This window comes from Salminus brasiliensis, chromosome 1 (genome assembly GCF_030463535.1).
Source record: "Salminus brasiliensis chromosome 1, fSalBra1.hap2, whole genome shotgun sequence".
In the NCBI taxonomy this organism is placed as follows: domain Eukaryota; kingdom Metazoa; phylum Chordata; class Actinopteri; order Characiformes; family Bryconidae; genus Salminus; species Salminus brasiliensis.
In genome coordinates, this window is record NC_132878.1 from 94,733,499 (window position 1) to 94,754,110 (window position 20,612).

The 20,612-nt window shown below is 41.8% G+C and overlaps 1 protein-coding gene across 1 annotated transcript; it reads right to left on the bottom strand.

Moving 5' to 3' along the window:
* Positions 1-19,244: 19,244 nt before the first annotated feature.
* Positions 19,245-20,222, bottom strand: LOC140537285 (free fatty acid receptor 3-like). Its single transcript, XM_072659642.1, has one exon. It carries the CDS (start codon positions 20,220-20,222, stop codon positions 19,245-19,247), a length of 978 nt encoding a protein of 325 aa, XP_072515743.1.
* Between the last annotated feature and the right edge of the window lie 390 nt (positions 20,223-20,612).

Here is a 20,612-nt window from a genome sequence, read left to right on the forward strand (position 1 = left end):
TGGCCAGCTTTGTGTTCTGGCACCAAGATCTGAAAAAAACAAACATTGCTGTCAATTCATGGTGGTACACAAGATGGGTGAAAGTATACAGTTGCAATAAAAAGCAAATAAATTGCCTGGATTTCTGCATTAATAATATGAAATATGGTCAAATATGGTCTGAACAATTAGACAAACACAATCTAACTAAACTAAAAGCACACATCTCTACTGTTCATGTCCTTACTTGAGCACACTAAGTAAACATCCACACAGTGCAGGCTAGAAAAAGTAAGTGAGCCCTGTGGAATTCCCTGGATTTCTACATTGATATCTGATAAAATATGGTCAGATTACTATTTAGGTCACAATTAGACAAAAAAACCCATTGCTGTCAATTCATGGTACAATAAAGTTGCAATAAAAAATCTGATAAAAACTGATCAAATATGGTCTGATCATATTTTTATCATCTAGGTTAGTCTAGTTAGACACACAGAGTCTATCTAAACTAACAGCACACACAACTGTACTGTTCATGTCTTTTGTAGAGCACACCAAGGAAACATCCTCATGGTGCAGGCTAGAAAAAGTAAGTGATTCTCTGTGTTAATGATTTCTCCAAGAGATCTGCCAAAACCTTCAGCTTGCACCCTTTGAGGTAGTCCAATGTGGATTTTTGGAGGTGGGTTTAGGATAATTCTCTTATTTTTATTGAATTCTGGAACCTTTTCTTTCTCTGAACATATTTACATTTACGGCATTTAGCTGGCACTCTTTTCCGGAGCGACTTACAAGGTTACTCATATTACTGAGGTGGGCCAATGTAGTGTTAGGAGTCTTGCCCAAGGACTCTTATGGGTGCAGCGCAGCATAGCCACCCAGACTGGAAATCGAACCCCAGTCTCCCACATGGTGCTTCCTAAATGCATCAGCTTTGTTTAGACGTCTGAATTTTCTTTAAAAAAATTCTAACCAATCTGCTCTTAAAGTAAATTTTCAAAATTCAAAATTCGTCATACTTTTTTTTTTCAATTCAATTCAATTTAGATAAAATGTATTTATATAGTGTTTTTCACAACAAATGTTGTCACAAAGCAGCAGATCCGGGTCTGAGCCTTCTTTGAGCAAGCCAGGGGCATCAGTGGCAAGAAAAAAACTAATTTACATTGAAGGCATTTAGCAGACGCTCTTCCCCAGAGAGACTTACAGAAGTGCTTCACTGTTCACTCAGAAAATCCCCTTATCTAGTTTATAAAGACTAGAATCCAGAAGATCCTCTAATCTTAGACTCTACTGAATACAGAAGTCAGTCTGAAGACACAATCCTCCACACACTCTACACTCTGCACACTGAGTCCTATCAGAAGAGGAGGGTCTTCAGTCTGGGTTTGAAGACAGCGAGCGTTGGACTTCTGCTGTTCGGACACCCAGGAGAAGTTTATTCCACCACTTCTGCTCTGGAACAGAAAAAAGTCTGGATGCTTGTCTTTCATGGATCTTAAAGGATGGCGGGTCGAGCCGAGCCGTACTTGAAGCTCGAAGGCAAGGCCATCAAGTACGGAGGGGCTGGCTGGTCCAGTCCTGGCTTTGTAGGCCAGCATCAGGGTTTTTGAATCTGATGTGGGTGGGCAGCAGCTACAAGAAACCAATGAAATCTCTCTCAGATTGAGATTAAGAAACCTTGAGAGGAACCTATCCCTAACCCATCCGCCCAATAAAATGTCCTGCAAATCTGTTCCAGGTTGGTCAAATCAGTTGCTGGACATTCTCCCAAAAGTGGACTCGGCCACTGTAGAACATTCATGGTTTGGTTGTTTGCCGTGCTCATGCTTGGGATCACTGACCTTCTCCCAGCCTTTAGCTGACCGAGGCAGGTTGTCTTGCAGTATCTTCCCGTATTTTGCACCGTCCATTTGTTCTTTAATTCTGAGGAAAGACAGAATTATAGGTCTTATAAATATATAAATAGACTGTTGTTCCAAAAGTTTGTGGACACCCCTTCTAACGAATGCATTCAGCTACTTTAAGTTGCACCCATTGCTGTGGAGAAGCATTGCCAATAGAATAGGACTCTCTGGAGCAGATAAGCGCATCAGCCTATTGGCACCATGCTGCCGAATGCCAGGCGTGGGTTTAAGGTAGGGCTGAAAGATTCATCGCAATTTTCCAATCGCAGGAGCTGTAATTTGAATTAGCTGCTAGCCTGCATTCTTTACAAGAAGAAAAAAATACCCAGTACAAATGAATGCGTGAACTTCCTGCTGATGACCAATCAGAAGAGCGTGGCGAAGAAGCACAACTAGCAAGCGAGGGAGGCACGAGGGCCAGTGGACAGGCTGCTACCAAAGATAAACAGCACATCATGTGTGTGGGAGTATTCTGGTTTCAACTAAAGTAACGAGCATCAAAAACAGGTACTGTGAAAAACACAGCGAGCATTGGTGCTAACCACATGGGGCAACACCACAAACCTTTATCAACATTGGCAGAAGCATCACAGATAAACGATAAGGGCATGCTGCAATTTCCTAATGTGATGGCCAGGCAGACCTCCGTGACACAGGCATTTGAAAGCATCATGCCAGATGAGAAAAGCTCATAAGAGCCCATTATTGTTGATGTTACTAGCTATTTGTCTTGTTATTCATTGCAGGCTTTTACTGGTTCGAATAAGTAATAAATACAACTTAAGAATCTAAATCTAAAGCTTCAACTGGGAACCCTGAGGATCTAGGGAAAATACATTTGATAAATATATAAGTCATAAAAAAACAATCACAATGTAAATCGCAATGGCAATACTGTGCAGAAAAAAGTCAGTCAGGCCAGTTATTGAATTAAACATTCACTGAATTCTGTTTTTATGAATCAGGACATAATGGAAAACATCTAGGTCTTAAAATTAGGGACATACAACCTCAGATGAAAAACAACACACAATAGATTCCACAGTGCCATTGTTTATTTAACCAAAAATGAAGCCAATATGGAAGGCTATGTGTCAAAAATTAAGTATACCCTTACTGCTTCCATAGGGATTAAGAGGGTAAGTAGCAGCAAGGTGTCGCTAATCAAACGTCCTTGATTAGTTGATCATCAGCAAGTGTGACCACCTCTTTAAAAGCAGACGTTTGGGCAGTTTGCAGGTCTGGAGCATTCAGGTGTATGTTAACACAATGCCAAGAAGGCATTAGCAATGATCTTAGAGGAGCAAATCTCGCTGCCAATCAATCTGGGAAGGGTTATAAGGCCATCTCCAAAAAAACATCAAACAAAGTCCATCATTCTACAGTGAAAAAAGATTTTTCACAAGTGGAAAACAAGATAGAAGCAAGGAATTTAAGTCAATCACAATGTAAATCGCAATGGCAATACTGTGCAGAAAAAAATCGGTCAGGCCTAGCTCAAGGGGTATACAGCGCCCCTGCATTGAGCCGTGGAGCAGTGGAATGATGGATGGTGGTGCTCCATCCAATATTTCTGGGATGAATTGGGGAGTTGGGGATAATGACAACATCCAGACATTCCTCTTGTTGCTTAATGCAATCAAATCCTCACAGCAATGTTTAGTACTACAAAATTTAGTAGAAAGCCTTATTCCCTGGGCAGTAGTCCAAACACTTTTGGGATAATGAAGTGGGGTGGTGATCATCATTCAGCATCAATGCTCCTCTAAAATTCCAGAGACAGTTACTCCAACAAAAGCATGAAAAACACTTTTTAAATGCCCTCGATTTTAGAAGAAACAGTGAATGAGTAGGTGTCCCAATACTTTTGTCAATACAGTGCGGCCATTTAGCGTGTCAATTGTGGTTGAGATGAATCTGTTGCCTTTAAATGTTGCCTATTATTATCGGTTATCATTAGCGGTCACAGCAGCAGAAAAAGGAACTGTGTGCTAAGTTGCCCTCGAACTACGGTAGGTCTCAGAGCTCGCTGCTGACAGCCACATAAACCTGGCCTCAGATCTGAGCCTGTCACCCTGGTGCAGTCTTGCTTGGTCTTGGCTGGTTTTCTCAATGCGGCACTTTCACGAGGTGAGAACGGAAAGGGCTGTCGTGGCGTTGTGAATAATTTAGTGAAAGCTGTGGCAGCGTAGAGCTCTGGGACAGCAGAGCAGCTGCAGCCTGTTGATGAGTCCTAGTGTGCAAAATGATGAAGGGGGTCCAGACATGCACTGAAAATGCTGGTAGGAAGTGTGTAAACCACCAGTCAGGGTTTCACCATTCGATGAAACATGAAGGCGGATGATGAAGGTGAGGAGGAGGCCTAGGGCAAATCCAATCGCCCTCAAAGGTAGTCTGAGGATTGAGGATTGAGATGATGTTGATGTCACAAATTCATCAGATGATGGAAGTGGTGCAGAAACACAGCAGGAGCTTCTCCAGACGACTTTTCTCCTGCTGTCTGGAGAAGCTTCATGGCTAAAGCGTCCACATAGCGGCTTTAGTGATATAGGCAGTGCTGCTGTGGGCCATGGAAATGACCTAGAAGATGTTGGCCGGCTATTGCAGCATTATGGAGACGGTATGTGTGATATAGGCAATGCTGCTGTGGGCCATGGAAATGACCTAGAAGATGACACTGGCTGTTGCAGCATTGTGGGGACGGTGTGTGTGTGTGTAGGCAATGGATTGAGATGATGTTGATGTCGCAGATTCATCAAATGATGGAAGTGGCGCAGAAACATGGCAGGAACATCTCCAGACGGCAGGAGAAAAGCTGTCTGGAGAAGCTTCATGGCTAAAGCGTCCACATAGCAGCTTTAGTGATATATGGCAATGCTGCTGTGGACCATGGAAATGACCTAGGAGATTATACTGGCTATTGCAGCACTGTGGGGACGGTATGTGTGATATAGGTAATGCTGGGGACACTGCTTAAGTTCGTACCGATGGGTAAGGCCACTCAAAGGTAATGCTTCACACGGACAGCTGTCAAGAGGAAGGTGATGTGTAGAGGTGTAGGTGCGTAATTCTGGTTACTTCTGGTGTGAGAAGTGTCATTTAGAGGTCGAGGTGACCTCTTTAGGGGAACTGCTTATGGCAGGCATGCTGATTTTGTAGAATCAAAATAGCCGTAAACTAAGTAAAGTGGTCTTACCTATTGCCGTTTTGGTTGGCACTGTCATCCCTGTGGCAGATGGGGTTTGATTCCCCAACCAGGCAAGCATACCACTCTACACCATGTAGGCCACTCTGTATAATAAGTCCATATGGCTTAGAAGTGACCTCACTAGTGGTGTTTAATCGTTTAACCGTCACAATATATATTTTATTGGTAAAATTGTGTTTCTGGATCCTTATTTTGCCATTTATTTCTTAACCAGATGACCCATTAGGAAGCTAATAAGCGTGTCAACTAGCTGGTTGACTTGCCCAGTTAGGGTAATTCTAGGCATTAACTAACAAGCATTAGCAGAGCAGTCACTATATTCCAGTTCTATTATATTACAATCAAGTTATTGAGTTAAACATGGACAAATTCAGCCATTCACTGAATTCTGTTTTTATGTATCAGGACATAATGGAAAACATCTAGGTCTTAAAATTAGGGACATACAACCTGAGATGAACAACAACACACAACAGATTCCGCAGTGCCATTGTTTATTTAACCAAAAATGAAGCCAATATGGAAGGCTATGTGTTAAAAATTAAGTATACCCTTACTGCTTCCATAATCAAACGTCCTTGATAAATTGATCATCAGCAAGTGTGACCACCTCTTTAAAAGCAGACGTTTTGGCACTTTGCTGGTCTGGAGCATTTAGGTGAATGTTAACACAATGCCAAGAAGGCATTAGCAATGATCTTAGAGGAGCAAATCTTGCTGCCAATCAATCTGGGAAGGGATTTCCCAAGATTTTTCACAAGTGGAAAACAAGATGTCCCAGGAGTGGACGTCTCAGTAAATTCACCCCCAGGTCGGAGCATGCCATGCTCAGAGAAATTGCAAAACTAAAAAAACAACAGCTACAGCTCTGACTCGACAGGCCTCAGTTAGCATGTTAAATGTCTGAAGTTCATGACAGTGCAATTAGAAAAAGGCTGAACAAGTATGGCTTGTTTGGAAGGACCACAAAGAGAAGGCCTCTTCTTTCTAAAAAGAATATAGATGCTCGGCTCACGTTTGCGGAGTTGCATCAGGTTCAACCACAAGTCTTCTGGAACAATGTCCTTTGTACAGAAGATGTTTGGTCATAATCACAATGCCAACAACCCAGCATATCAGCACAAACACCTAATTCTAACTGTCAGTCACAGTGGTGGAGGGGTGATGATTTGTCAAATGTGAGGCCATCTATCCAAAAGCTTGTGCCACATTTGGGTCATGTAACATGACAATGATCCCAAGCACACCAGCAAATCAACTGCAGAATGGCTGAATAAATAATAAAATATAATAATAAATATAAATAATAATAAAAGAACCAAGGTGTTGCACTGGACCAATAAAAGTCCAGACTGCAACCCAACTGAACTGCTGGGGCTGGACCTTAAGAGAGTGCTGCATAAACAAATGTAAGAGTAGGCCACAATTCTTCCAGAATGATGTTAAAGCTTAAAAAGGTCAGAAAACCATTACTTCACGTTGTTGCTGCTAAAGGTGGTTCTACACGCTGTTGATTCATAGGCTGTACTTCATTTTTTCATGTTTTTTGCATTTTGGCCTTGTTTTTGTTAAATAAATAATGTGGTGGAGTCTGTTGTGTGGTGTTGTTCATCTGAGGATGTATTTACCTAATTTACCAAATACCAACCTAATAGGACCTTATACGTAAAACTACAGGGTTTTCAATGAGGGTGTCCTTTCTTTTTTACATGACTGTATGTCTATCCCTTCAACTACAGTGTCATATGCATGTTAGTGTACAATATAATGTTTATAGCTACCTACCTGTCTAGATAGCTGTAGCTGTAGCTATTCAATGTACATTGTTCTTTAATGAGACTCAGGTATGGTGAGCTATAAGGTGCACGTATTTGTCATTGTACAGTGTGCACTGTACAGCGAAATGGGTCCTCCGCACTTAACCCATCTGTGGTAGTGAACACACACTCACACACTAGTGAGCTAGGGGCAGTGAGTACACACACACACACCCAGAGCGGTGGGCAGCCAACTCCAGCGCCCGGGGAGCAGAGAGGGTAAAGGGCCTTGCTCAAGGGCCCAACAGTGGCAGCTTGCCAAGCCCGGGAATCGAACCCACAACCCTGTTATCGATATCCTGGCGCTCTAACCGCTGAACCACCACTGCCTGCAGCTATGATGGCTATGGCAGAAGTAAGAAGCCCTACTGGCTCGTATCTTATTATGTAGAGAGTAGATCTGCCCATCAGAAGGTAATGCAGGATTCAGGATAATATTGGGACAGTGGCATACACACAAACAGGGGAGCTGCCAGGGATTTTGGGCCCTTATTAAAATAAATTACAGGGTGTGGGCCCCACGACTCTGACAGTTCTGCCAAAATGCTCAATTAATAAATAATTTAAGGACCATGTCAGTCACCAGCCGGTAGAATCAGATTATAGGAATGTCCTGGATGTCTTTTAGTTCTTCATTGTTTTTTTGTGTCACTGCTACACTGCTATTAACAATATTGCATAAATATGCCTGAGCTGTGCAGGTGTGGCCAACAAGGCATTCAAGGCTCCCATTCTTCCTTTTCAATCTTTACACCAATGGCTGCATCTCCAAGGACCCATCTGTGAAGATCATGAAGTTAGCAGACAACACCACCATGGTGACAGGTCTACCTACAGAGAGGAAGTTGAGCAGCTGGTGTTCTGTTGCTGCAGCAACTATCTGCTGCTAACAAAACCAACAAAAAAATGACAAAAGTATTGGGACACATACTCATTCACTGCTTCTGCTGAAATCAAAGATATTAAAAATAGTTGGAGTTCAGCTACAAGTGCGTCAGTGAGATCAGGATGTTGGATGATGATGATCACCACCCCACTTCATCATCCCCCATCTCCTCAACCCAAACTCAGAGTATTGTATGGAGCAGCAACCATCACTCCAGAGGACACAGCAGTTCTTCCACTGCACCACAGCTCAATGCTGGGGGGCTTTACACCCCTCTAGCCCACCCCTGGTATTAGGCTATTAACACTGCTATTAACACTATTAAATGAAGCCTGTCCTTCGCCATACTGACCATAGTCTTAGTCTTCACCTCATCCAGACATGCAGGCAGATACTGCAAGCGAACAAGTCTGCTGTCACAACAGTGAAGGCCTTGAGAACCTACGAGGCTGCAGAAGATTGGACTTTCTGAGTTTCTGAAGAGGATAAATAAATACGCCAATAGCTTCTGCAAGGACATTTGCACGGGTGAAATACTGCAAAGCCATGGTTTTGTAGGGATTTGTGGGAAAAAGGAGACAGCATTTAGGAGGGAGGACACATTTCTCCACAAATAGGCCAAACACTGGCTGGGGAAAAGGGAATAAAGCCAAGAGAAAATACTCAGACAAGCTAACAACCCAGCTTCAGTTTAAAAAGGCCTCCAGGAGATTACCAACTACAGTATCAGGGAAAACTCTCTTCAGAGCGCCTGCCAGCTCACCAACAACCTGAACATGTTCTACTGCAGGTCTAAAAGTGCAAAATCTGACAAAATCTTAAGACCCCCTCCCCCCACTCTGTTTTTCTCACCTCTACCCCCTGCTCAACTTGCCACCAATGAACAGGATGTTACATGGCTCTTCAGGAAACTCTGAAGCTCTGTGGCCTAGGTTTGGTCACACCATCCACACTAGAGCATTGCTGTGATCAACTACAACCAATTTTCACAGACATTTTCAACAAAACACCACCATGGTGACAAGTCTACCTACAGAGATGAAGTTGAGCAGCTGGTGTTCTGGTGCAGCAACAACCATCTGCTGCTAAACCAACAAAAAAATGACAAAAGTATTGGGACACATACTCATTCACTGCTTCTGCTGAAATCAAAGGGTATTTGTGAAGTAATTATATGAAGTAAATGTCTCTACTGTCTGGGGCAAAGGGCATTCTAGATTTTGGAGGAGCACTGCTGTGAGGATTTGATTGCATTCAGCAACAAGGGCATCAGTGACATCAGGATGTTGGATGATGATCATCACCACCCCACCTCAACATCCCCATCTCCCCAACTCAACTCAGAGTATTGTATGGAGCAGCAACCATCACTCCAGAGATCCATTCCACCAGCGGATCATGGACTTCTTGACCAACAGGAGCCAGCAGGTGTGGCTAGCAAGGCATGTGTCAGACACCTGAACCCCCAGTACTCAGTAATCCTGAGTCCCACAGGGCTGTGTGCTCCCACCCTTTCTTTTCAGTCTCTACACCAGTGGCTGCATCTCCAAGGACCCATCTGTGAAGATCTTGAAGTTTGCAGACAACACCACCGCACAGACTGGTCTACCTACAGAGAGGAAGCTGAGCAGCTGGTGTTCTAGTGTGGTAGCAACCATCTGCTGCTGAACCCACAAAAAACTGACAGAAGTATTGAGACACTTCTGAAATCAAAGGCTCTGGGGAGGAAGGCTTTTTCCTAGATTCTGCTGTGAGAATTTGATTGCATTGCACAGCCACGAGAGCATAAGCAGCAAGGTCGGGATGTTGGGTGATGGATGATCACCACCCAACTCATCATCCCCAACTCATCCGAAAAGTACTGGATGGAGCACCAACCATCCATCAATCCAGAGAACTCAGCACTTCCACTGCTCCACAGCTCAATGCTGCTGCTGGGGGGCTTTATACCCCTCTACTAGCCCACGCCTGGCATTAGACCTGTCATAGTGCCCATTGGTTCATGATGCTTATCTGCTTCAGAGAGTCCTACTCTCTTCCCAGTACTCCTTCACTACAGGGCCTAGACAAGCTGTGTATGTGCATGTCAGCAATGGCTGCAACTAAATGTGTCTGAATGCATTCAGAAGAAGGGGTGTCCACAAACATTTGGATATATAGTGTAGATTATTCGGTTGAATTTGTCATTAGTCTGTATACTTGTCTAGTCTGTTTATTATGTTACATGTCAGACATGCGTGCACTCACCAAGACAAATTGCTGGTATGTGTACAAGACTGTATTTGGAAGTAATCAAGGAAGACTTACTCACTTTTGTCAGTAAATACCATTAACAGTAAATGTTAAGGCTACTACATGCCCCAATAAGGCCATACTTGTCTGTGGCCGGCTGATGAAGACAATCGGCCTCATTCTCAGATACCTTTCAAAGAATTTATTGAAATTAGTGGCTGAGAAAAGTCCTAACACAAAGTCTAGGTCAGATTCATGATGTTGCCCTTATAGTGATGGATCCCACTGTCCTCCTGAACTGAACAAATCCCACATAAGACAACACTGGAAGGTCAGAATCTTTGTGAAAACTGCGGAAGTAAAGGGTATCACTTTACTTGGATGCTCCATTAGATGCTCACCTGACATTCAACTAACATTCAACTGAGTATGTATTAAATGCAACTGAACCCTAAGTTAAATGTAAATAGCTATTTATTATATATAACCCTGCCCCTAGACCTAACCTTAACCCTAACCTTGACCTCAACCCAAAACCCAATCCTAACTTCAACACTGTTCCAAATCCTAACCTTAACCTCAACCTAAAACCCAATTCTAACTAACCTTGGTCCTAATCCAATTCCTCAACCTCAATCTAAAACCCAATTGTAAGTCTAACCCTGGTCCTAATCCTAACCGTAACCTCAATCCAAAACATAATCCTAACCTTAACCTTAACCTTAACCTCAACCTCAATCTCAACCCAAAACACAATGCTAACCATAACCCTGGTTCAAATCCTAACCTCAGCCACAATCCAAAACCCAATCCTAACTCTAACCCTGGTCCTAATTCTAACCTATGCATAAATGCACAATACATTTTTTAAAAAACTGCAATCCAAATGCTCTTTCATACCGAGTATCATGATTTTTACTCAAAATTTGTTGCACTCTATTGAATTAAATGAGACTGATTACACTCTTTAAGCACTGTCGATATCTACGATACACTCATAAACGCATATTGTATACCACGATTAAAAAAAGTATCACGATACAATAAAATATTGTCATATTGCCCAGCTCTAAATACTACATATACTACATATACAGTAATACATAGTGCTTGGACCCCAACGGTTGCCCCTTGCAATGTCATTGTATTTGTAAATGTTGGTGTATATTGTGTTGTGCTTGCCCAGTCAGGCAATCAATCAATGTGTTAGACAAATCACTCCAAAATGACCACTGGTCTTAGCCTGCCCAACCTGCCTAATCTGCATATGTCCAGATGTAGAGCTTCACTGGAAGACAGGAAGATCTTCACTGATCTTGATAGCTAGTGATGAGGAAATAGCACCATCTGGATATCAGAAGTATGGAGACAGATTGGTGTGAGTGTTCTTGAAAACGAGGATGTGAGTTGATCATTTTTGTCAGAATTAATGTAAACTTTTGGTATGCCCCTCCCCCTGCCCCATAGTTTCAAACCAAACCATCAGCCATGATTAAGGTACACATTCCAAATCTTAATTTGGGGCCATTTTCATACGTCTCAGTTCCACCTTGTTGAAATTCCAACCCTTTTTTACAAGGGCGTAGGTCAAAGGGGTCCACGGGGTGCCTAGAGCCTTTACCTATAGATATAAGTATGGCCTATTGAAAGCTTTTATTTCAACACACACTGATAAGTCACAGTACATCATCAGTACACATACGCTACATTGCCAAAAGATTTCACTCGCCTGCCTTCGCACTCATATGAACCTGAGTGAGATCCCATTCTTAACCCATGTTTAATAAAAACCCATGGGTTTAATATGATGTCCTGCCACCCTTTGCAGCTGTAACAGCTTTAACTCTTCTCGGATGGCTTTCCACAAGGTTTAGGAGTTTAGTGTTTATGGTCATTTCTGACCATTTTTCTAGAAGTGCATTTGTGAGGTCAGACACTGATGTTGAACGAGAAGGCCTGGCTTGCAGTCTCTGCTCTAATTCATCCCAACAGGTTGAGGTCAGGACTCTGTGGAGGCCAGTCAAGTTCTTCTACACCAAACCCGCTCATCCATGTCTTTATGGACCTTGCTTTGTGCACTGGAGCACAGCACAGTTACGTTGGAACAGGAAGGGGCCGTCCCCAAACTGTTCCCGCAAAGATGGGAGCATGAAATTGACCTTTTGGTCTGCTCCTTTCACTGGAACATAAGGGGCCTGGAAAACAACCCCACACCATAATCCCCCCTCAACCAAACTTTACATTTGGTACAATGCAGTCAGACAAGTACCACCGTTCTCCTGGGAAACGCCAAACCCAGATCATCTATCAGACTGCCAGACAGTGAAGTGTGATTGGTCACTCTAGAGAACATGTCTTCGCTACTCTAGAGTCCAGCGGCGGTGTGCTTTACACCACTGCATACAAGCTCTTTGCTTTGTGCTTGGTGACGTAAGGCTTGGATGCAGCCGCTCGGCCATGGGAAGCTATTACGTGAAGCTCTCTACGCTCTCTGTTCTGAAGTGGGTGTAATAGTAAGTGGGTGGGAGAATGCGTTTAGCTATTAAATAAATAAATAAGTAAGTAAATAAATAAATAAAAACTAGTAAATATTAGATATCGGTGACCTTCAGGATATGGAGTAACTGTCTATTTCCACTGTACTTATTTATGCATTAGATGACACATGTCTTCTCGATCTTGATCTTGAGATAAGACTTCTGGCTAATGGAAAAAAAGCTTCCATTTAAACACACACCCACACACACATACACACACACACACACACACTCACTCACACCACTTACTGTAAATGTTGGCCCGCTGAGTTAATAAATGCTTTCTGTCCACTAAGGAGAAGTCCACAGTCTTTAGTCTACACTAAACAAAAGAGTCTAAATGGTACAGTCCATGTGCCATTAACACAAACCTTCTCTCACTCATACATACAGTGTTCAGTTGAGGATGGCCTGAGCTCAACACGGAAGGATTGAGCAAAAATGTGTGGACATACAGGAAGTGCTGCTGATTACTAAGAAAAGCCTTTAGAGCAGCGGCGTTGCTCCGTGGCTGTGAAGATGACTCAAGCTCTCTGAGCATGTGAGCTTTTTATATATAGCTGTCATATATATATATATATATATATACATATATATATGTGTGTGTGTGTGTGTGTGTGTAAATATACATATGTATAATAATATACAGCCCTGGAAAAAATGAAGATACCACTGCATCTCTATGTCTATGGCAGCCGTTTATTCCAGCCATTTCATCAAACAGAGCTGAGTTTGCTGAATCTGCAGACTATGAATGGCATAAAGTCCCAACAGCAACGTGAAAGACTAGTGGAGAGCCGGCCGAGACATGAGACCTGTGATTGGTCAGTCGAGGTTATTATTATTTCACCATAGTGATTTCTGAATGCTCTCGGAGTTCAGATATTATCACTGTGTTTAACTCTGAATAATAACTTCTTTTATTATTATTATTTATTATCATAATTTCTCTGCATTATTTGAGCAGCTGTTATTGAGCAGTTGTCATTTCTGAAAATAAAAAAAATGCTCTAAATAGTAAATATTTATATTTGGAATTTAGGGGAAATGTTGTCCATGGTTTATAAAATACAACGCAAATATTAATTTCTCTTAAACACACTGCCTATAAATAGTAAAACCATGTAGGGAGGTTTCTTAATTTTTTTCCCAGAGCTGTATATAAAATGTATCTGTTATGAGATAAAAACTAAAAAAGGTTATAATTTTTTCTCGGTTTGTTTGTTTTGTAAGTTTTTAATCTAGAAAAACTGTTGATAAAGTGTCTTATTCTTGCTTGTTTCACAACATAAAGAGCATTTACTCCTTTTTACATACCAACATACCAACATCCTGCACTGCATCGCTTTGTTTTCTCATTCTCTAAAACCATGAATCCTAGGGATACATAGCCAGGGGCAGGAATCCAGCCCTCCAGAACCGGAGTTCTCTATTTAGCCCAACCCATACAATTATACATGATACATGGCCATTAATGCACTTAAATCATGAAGGACATCTGTTTTGAGCAGTTGTCATTTCTGCAAATAAATAAATGCTCTAAATAGTAAATATTTATGTTTGCAATTTAGGGGAAAAGTTGTCCATGGTTTATGAAATACAACGTAAATATTAATTTCTCTAAACACACTGCCTATAAATAGTAAAACCAGAGAAACTGAATGTAGGGTGGTCTCTTCATTTTTTGCCAGAGCTGTATATACCCAAGGGAATCCCTTTTGAAAGTTTCATATGTAGGGTGGAGCTTTTTCTTGGTAAACGCTCAAAGGGCATCCTAATAAAAGCTATATGCTTGGGCTAGGCCAATTAGCAATTTTGAAAGTTTATAGACGGTATCTTTTTTTCATGCATTTTTCATGTTTTATTATTATCAATAAAAAAGCATACCGGCCACTGCTACGCACACTAACCCTGACATCGCTGGCCTCAAGCTCAAGCTGCGGGCCTCGCTGAGGTCGGATATTGCTGAGATTTCCAGAAAGGAATTAGAGAATGCTCTTGGCGATGCTTTGTCTACTATAAAGCTCGGCCTGCAAGCGGTGAAAACACAACTGACGACCGATAAGGTTGCTACCGATGCTACCATGTCCACGCTAAAAGGTACGGTGCCAATGACAACGCTGTGGTGAAAACTACTATCAAGTGCCTTACAGCTAATGAGTACTCATTTGGAGATCTGCAGAATATATACTGCGGTATACGGTATTACCGGGTTACCACCCAGCCCTACATTGGACTTCACCTGAAATGTTTCAGTGCATTCATGTCCACGGGAGACCCACAGGGCCGAGAATTCTTAGGCTACGTTCACGCAGCAGATGAAGTGGCCCAAATCTGATTTTTTCACCAAATCCGATGAGACTGTCTTCTTGATGTAAGCTATATCAGACATGCATCGGAACAGTCTGCGCTCCTGATCTGATGCGGATGGCCAAAAGAGTGTCAGCATCAGCATCACAGGAGCTACAAAGTGTGAGAATGTGCTCGAGCTCGCTATAAATATACATATATATATATACAGCTCTGGAAAAAAATGACTATGCATCTCTACGTCTATGGCAGCCGTTTTATTCCAGGTATTTCATCAACAGTTTGCCGACTATGAACAGCATAAAGTCCCTCTCTCAAAGTTAAGATATTAGTACTGAATAATAACTTCTTTTATTATTTATATATAAACTTTTATTATTATTATTTATTATCATCATTTCTCTTTTTATCTCTCTTCTATCTTTCTCATTATTCGAGCAGCTGTTTTTGAGCAGTTGGCATTTCTGCAAACAAACAAATAAATAAATGCTCTAAATAGTAAATATTTCTATTTGGAATTTAGGGAAAATGTTGTCTATGGTTTATGAAATACAACAAAAATATTAATTTCTCTTAAACACACTGCTTATAAATAGTAAAACCATGTAGGGAGGTTTCTTATTTTTTTTCCAGAGCTGTATATAAAATGTATCTGTTATGAGAAAAAACAAAAAAAAAGGTTATAATTTTTTCTAGGTTTGTTTGTTTTGTAAGTTCTTAATCTAGAAAAACTGTTGATAAAGTGTCTTATTCTTGCTTGTTTCACAGCATTTACTCCTTTTTACATACCAACATACCAACATCCTGCACTGCATAGCTTTGTTTTCTCATTCTCTAAAACCATGAATCTTAACGTGGGGTCCGGGAAATATAGCCAGGGGCTCCTCTGGCACCTTTCACCTTTTCATAATTCCTGTTACGAAACAGGTGAGTTGAATCAGGAGTGCTTGAGCAGGAAAGTGTATATAGCTGTGCAGGAATCCAGCCCTTCAGAACCGGAGTTCCCTATTCAGCCCAACCCATACAGTTCTACAGTTATATTATAAAGGATAAGGTGTATATATATACATACATATGAAACTAGAAGTTTACATTACAATACATAAAAAGACACATATGCATTTTTTCTCACTATGATTACTATGATTATACACTAAGATTACTATGCCTTTAAACAATTTGGGACAGCCCATATGATGATGTCATGTCTTTGGAAGCTTCTGATGGTTTATTGGCAACAGTTATTAGACACACCTGTGGATGTATTTTAAGGCACACCTGAAATACACTGCTTCTTATATATATATTTACAGTTGAAACCAGACGTTTACATAAAAATATACAGTCATGCCCGAAAGTATTCATACCCCTGGCAAAGTTTGACTTAAATTTACTTTTATTTAACCAGAAGTTATATTTTTTATATTTAGGCATCTCCCAGGAGATAACACGATGATGTACAAGAGGCATCATTGTGGGAAAAAGTATTTCTCAGCTTTTATACACATTTGAACAAAAAGTGGCATGTCCAAAATTATTCATACCCTTTGAAAACTGTCACAGTATATGGGAAAATCCAAAGTTCTATACCATTCCAAATAGTCCAAGCTGTTTTAAAGCATCCTAATTGCCCTGATTCATTGGGAACAGCTGTTTTAATCAACTCAACAGGAGAAAAACAGCAGCTCTCTGCAGTTGGTTTGTGGACAGTCATGGCTAAGACAAAGGAGCTCACTAAGGACCTGCGGCTGTGCATTGTGGCCGCTCACAAGTCAGGAAAGGGCTATAAAGCCATATCAAAATGTTTTCAAGTTCCAGTGGCTACAGTGCAAAGTATTATTAAAAAATACAAGAAGTTCCGCACTGTGGAAAATCTCAGAAGATGTGGTCGGAAGCCAAAAGTGACACCTGTGCTGGCCAGGAGAATAGTGAGAGAGGTGAAGAAAAATCCAAGGATCACCACCAAGGCCATCCTGGTGAATCTGGACTCTGCTGGTGGCGACATCTCAAGGCAGACAGTTCAACGGACACTGCACACTGCTGGGTTCCACGGACGCAGGCCAAGGAGGACACCACTTCTCCAGAAAAGGCACACAAAAGCCCGCTTGACCTTTGCAAATGCTCATCTGGACAAAGAAGAAGACTTCTGGTGTTCTGTTTTATGGTCAGATGAAACAAAAATTGAATTGTTTGGCCACAATGATGTGTGCACCATTTGGCGTAAAAAAGGAGAAGCCTTCAACCCTAAGAACACCATCCCCACTGTCAAACATGGTGGTGGGAACCTAATGTTTTGGGGGTGTTTTTCAGCCAATGGACCAGGGAACTTGATCGCAGTAAATGGCACCATGAAAAAAGAGCAATACATCAAGATTCTCAACAACAACATCAGGCAGTCTGCAGAGAAACTTGGCCTTGGGAACCGGTGGACATTTCAGCACGACAACGACCCAAAACACACAGCCAAAGTGGTGAAGAAATGGTTAGCAGACAAAAACATTAATGTTTTGCAGTGGCCCAGCCAGAGTCCTGACTTGAATCCAATTGAGAATCTGTGGAGGGAGCTAAAGATCAGGGTGATGGCAAGGAGACCCTCGAACCTCAAAGAGTTGGAGCTCATCACTAAAGATGAATGGGCAAAAATACCAGTGGAGACAATGCAAAAAGCTGGTCAGCAATTACAGGAAGCGTTTGATTGCTGTAATAGCCAATAAAGGCTTTTCTATTAATTATTGAGAAGGGTATGAATAATTTTGGACATGCCACTTTTTGTTCAAATGTGTATAAAAGCTGAGAAATATTTTTTCCCACAATGATGCCTCTTGTACATCATCGTGTTATCTCCTGGGAGATGCCTGTGTCATTTCCAGGCAAAAATATAATTTCTGGTTAAATAAAAGTAAATTTAAGTCAAACTTTGACAGGGGTATGAATACTTTCAGGCATGACTGTATATATATATATATTCTATATATATACATATGCATCATATATTAGAAGCATATGGATAATATATGAAACATATATATTATACATATATTTTTGAATGTGTGTATTACTGTCACTATTTAATATATATACACACATTAATGCTATGCTAAATAGTGACTGTAATATCAATTACTGTACAATATGGTGAAAACATTCCTTTTACTAAAGGGTCTTCATAAAGCCCTTCATGGCTTTGCTTATGAACATCCTCAAAGAGAAATGCACTGCTTTCAACAACAACAAACAGTCTCCTCAAAAGAAAGGAAAAAATAAAAATGACCCAGCAAACGAACAAAAACACAACGTCTTCTCAGGATTCAGAAAATAAGTGGATTCCTATGAAGGGTGGGGTCCAGCACAGTGTGTTGATGTCCCCTGCTCTAACACATCTGGTAGTTAACTCTCTAAACCCTGTATATATTTTTGCCTGAACTGATCATTGCCTGTTTGCTGACTTCGACTTTGGATTACGAGCTTTTTTTATTAAACCCTCTCTTTCAACTCAAGTCTGCAAGTGTCCGCCCCTGTGTGGCACAGAAAGTATCAAATTTTAGTATATATATGATATATATTGGTGCTGTTACGCAAAAAGTCCAAAACAGCAGATCTATGGGAGAAAGAAAAATCCTTCTGAGCTTTCAATGGAAGTCAGTGGAAGCAGATTTGTATTCCATGTCACTGTAGAGCATTTCTATTGGTCCGTTCATCATGAAATTGTGACACAGTGTAAGGAACAGTGGGATTGAATGAGTGGTGTTGAATGTGGAGAAAGCTCTTGTTCTATTAGTTGTGTTGAGATATTTAAATTGCTCTTGTTTGATTGGTTTATTGGAAACCAATTTTGCCAATAAAGCTAATTTGAAATGGGGGCCTACTGTATATATATATTTATGGCATTTAGCTGACGCTCTTATCCAGAGTGACTTACATGGTTGCTCATATTACAGAGGAGGGCCAATGCAGTGTTAGAAGTCTTGCCCAAGGACTCTTATTGGTGCAGCACACCCAGACTGGGAATCAAACGCTGGTCGTCACATGGTGTAATAGCTCACTGGCAGCTAGTGGTTTTATCTGTTGCGCAACACCAACCACTGTATGTAGAGTCAGCCCAGATCCACTGCATTTTCAATCGGCTGTGTTTTAATTGGGTGTACAGCGTGTTATGTTACCTTAGCATTGCCAATTCGCAAAGGACAATTCGCAAAGTTGGCCACCATGCAAGATTTCCCCTATATAATAACTAGAGTACCTACGTAGCTTTAACAGGTCACACATGATGCATTAGGAAATATACATGATGTAGCAATTGTCCAAGGCCATTAACATAACCAGGGCTTAGTTTTGGGCCTGGCCAATCCTAAAACCATACAGACCCTAGCGGAAGCTGTTGTTGGACCTTTGTGTGTTCTCCTCAACATTGGAGACGTTCAGCTGGGGGCAGCATGTAGCACCGGAACAGCATGACATCCTTTTAATGAGTCCTCTTGCGCAGACTTTAAATGTCTGCCGGAGCGCCGAAGATGAGAAGTAGAAGATGAAGGGGTCCAGACAGGCGTTGAAGGTGCTGGTGAGCAGTGCGTACACTCTCCAGCTGGGGCTGTACCAACCGATGTAACCCACCAAGTGGGTCGTGCTGAAGGGCACGAAGCAGACAACGAAGACAAGGAGGGTGCCGACGGCGAGCCCGATCGCTCTGGACCGCCTTTTGGGATTGATGTTGGGGAGTCGAGAGAGGATGAGGATTAAGTTGATGTAGCAGAAGCAGCAGATGATGAAAGGGATGCAGCAAAACACCAGGAACAGCTCCAGACGGAGATGCATGACGACTGGCATCTGCTCCTTGCTGAAATCCGCATAGCAGGCGTCCTTCTTGGGTTGGTCATGGCTAGTGTTGTTGGTGGGGTTATAATACTGCACAATAAAAACAGTAGCACCATGTATGACGGAAAAGACCCAGAAGATGGCGCTGGCTATCACAGCATTGCATGGACGCCTCTTGAGCTTGTACTTCACGGGGAAGGCCACGCCGAGGTAGCGCTCTACGCTGATAGCCGTCAAGAGAAGGATGCTGTTACAGATGCCAGTGAAGAAGACAAAAACTGACATGGAGCAGAGGAAGTAGCTCATGGTCCATTTCATTTCTGCTGCCTCTTTCAGGCGGAAGGGGAGGAAGAAGAGGAAGACCAGGTCTGAGATGTTGAGGTTAAGCAAGAGCACATCAATGGGTTTGGCGTTTTGCTTTACTTTTCGGACGAAGACGTAGAAGGCCAGCAGGTTGGCGGGAAGACCCATGATCAACGTGAGGCCGTACACTGCCAGGACCAGGTCCCTCATTTGTTTGGTCCACTGCATAGTGGCAATGTAGGTCAGTGACCTGTAAAAATAAAGATAGATCTTGCATGTTGTCAAATACATTGCAATACAGACAAAAGTATTGGTACACCTCTTCATACATTGTTATTTCAGAAATCAAGGGTATTTACAAAGAGCATAACTGTCTCTACTGTCCCGGGAAGAAGGCTTTCTACTAGATGTATGAGGAGCACTGCTGTGAGTATTTGATTGCATTCAGCAACACAAACAGTTCCCCAACTCATCCCAAAAGTATTGGATTGAGCACCATCCATTAATCACTCCCAATGCTGTGGGCTTTACCCTCATCCTGGCCCTAACCCTCACTTTGGTCCCTTATATATATACAATCTTAGCCTAATCAAGGTAAGATCCAGCTCCAGCCTCCAC

Excerpts from the sequence above, each read along its gene's own strand:
- LOC140537285 (XM_072659642.1), bottom strand. The coding sequence starts at position 20,222 with ATGCAGTGGACCAAACAAATGAGGGACCTGGTCCTGGCAGTGTACGGC.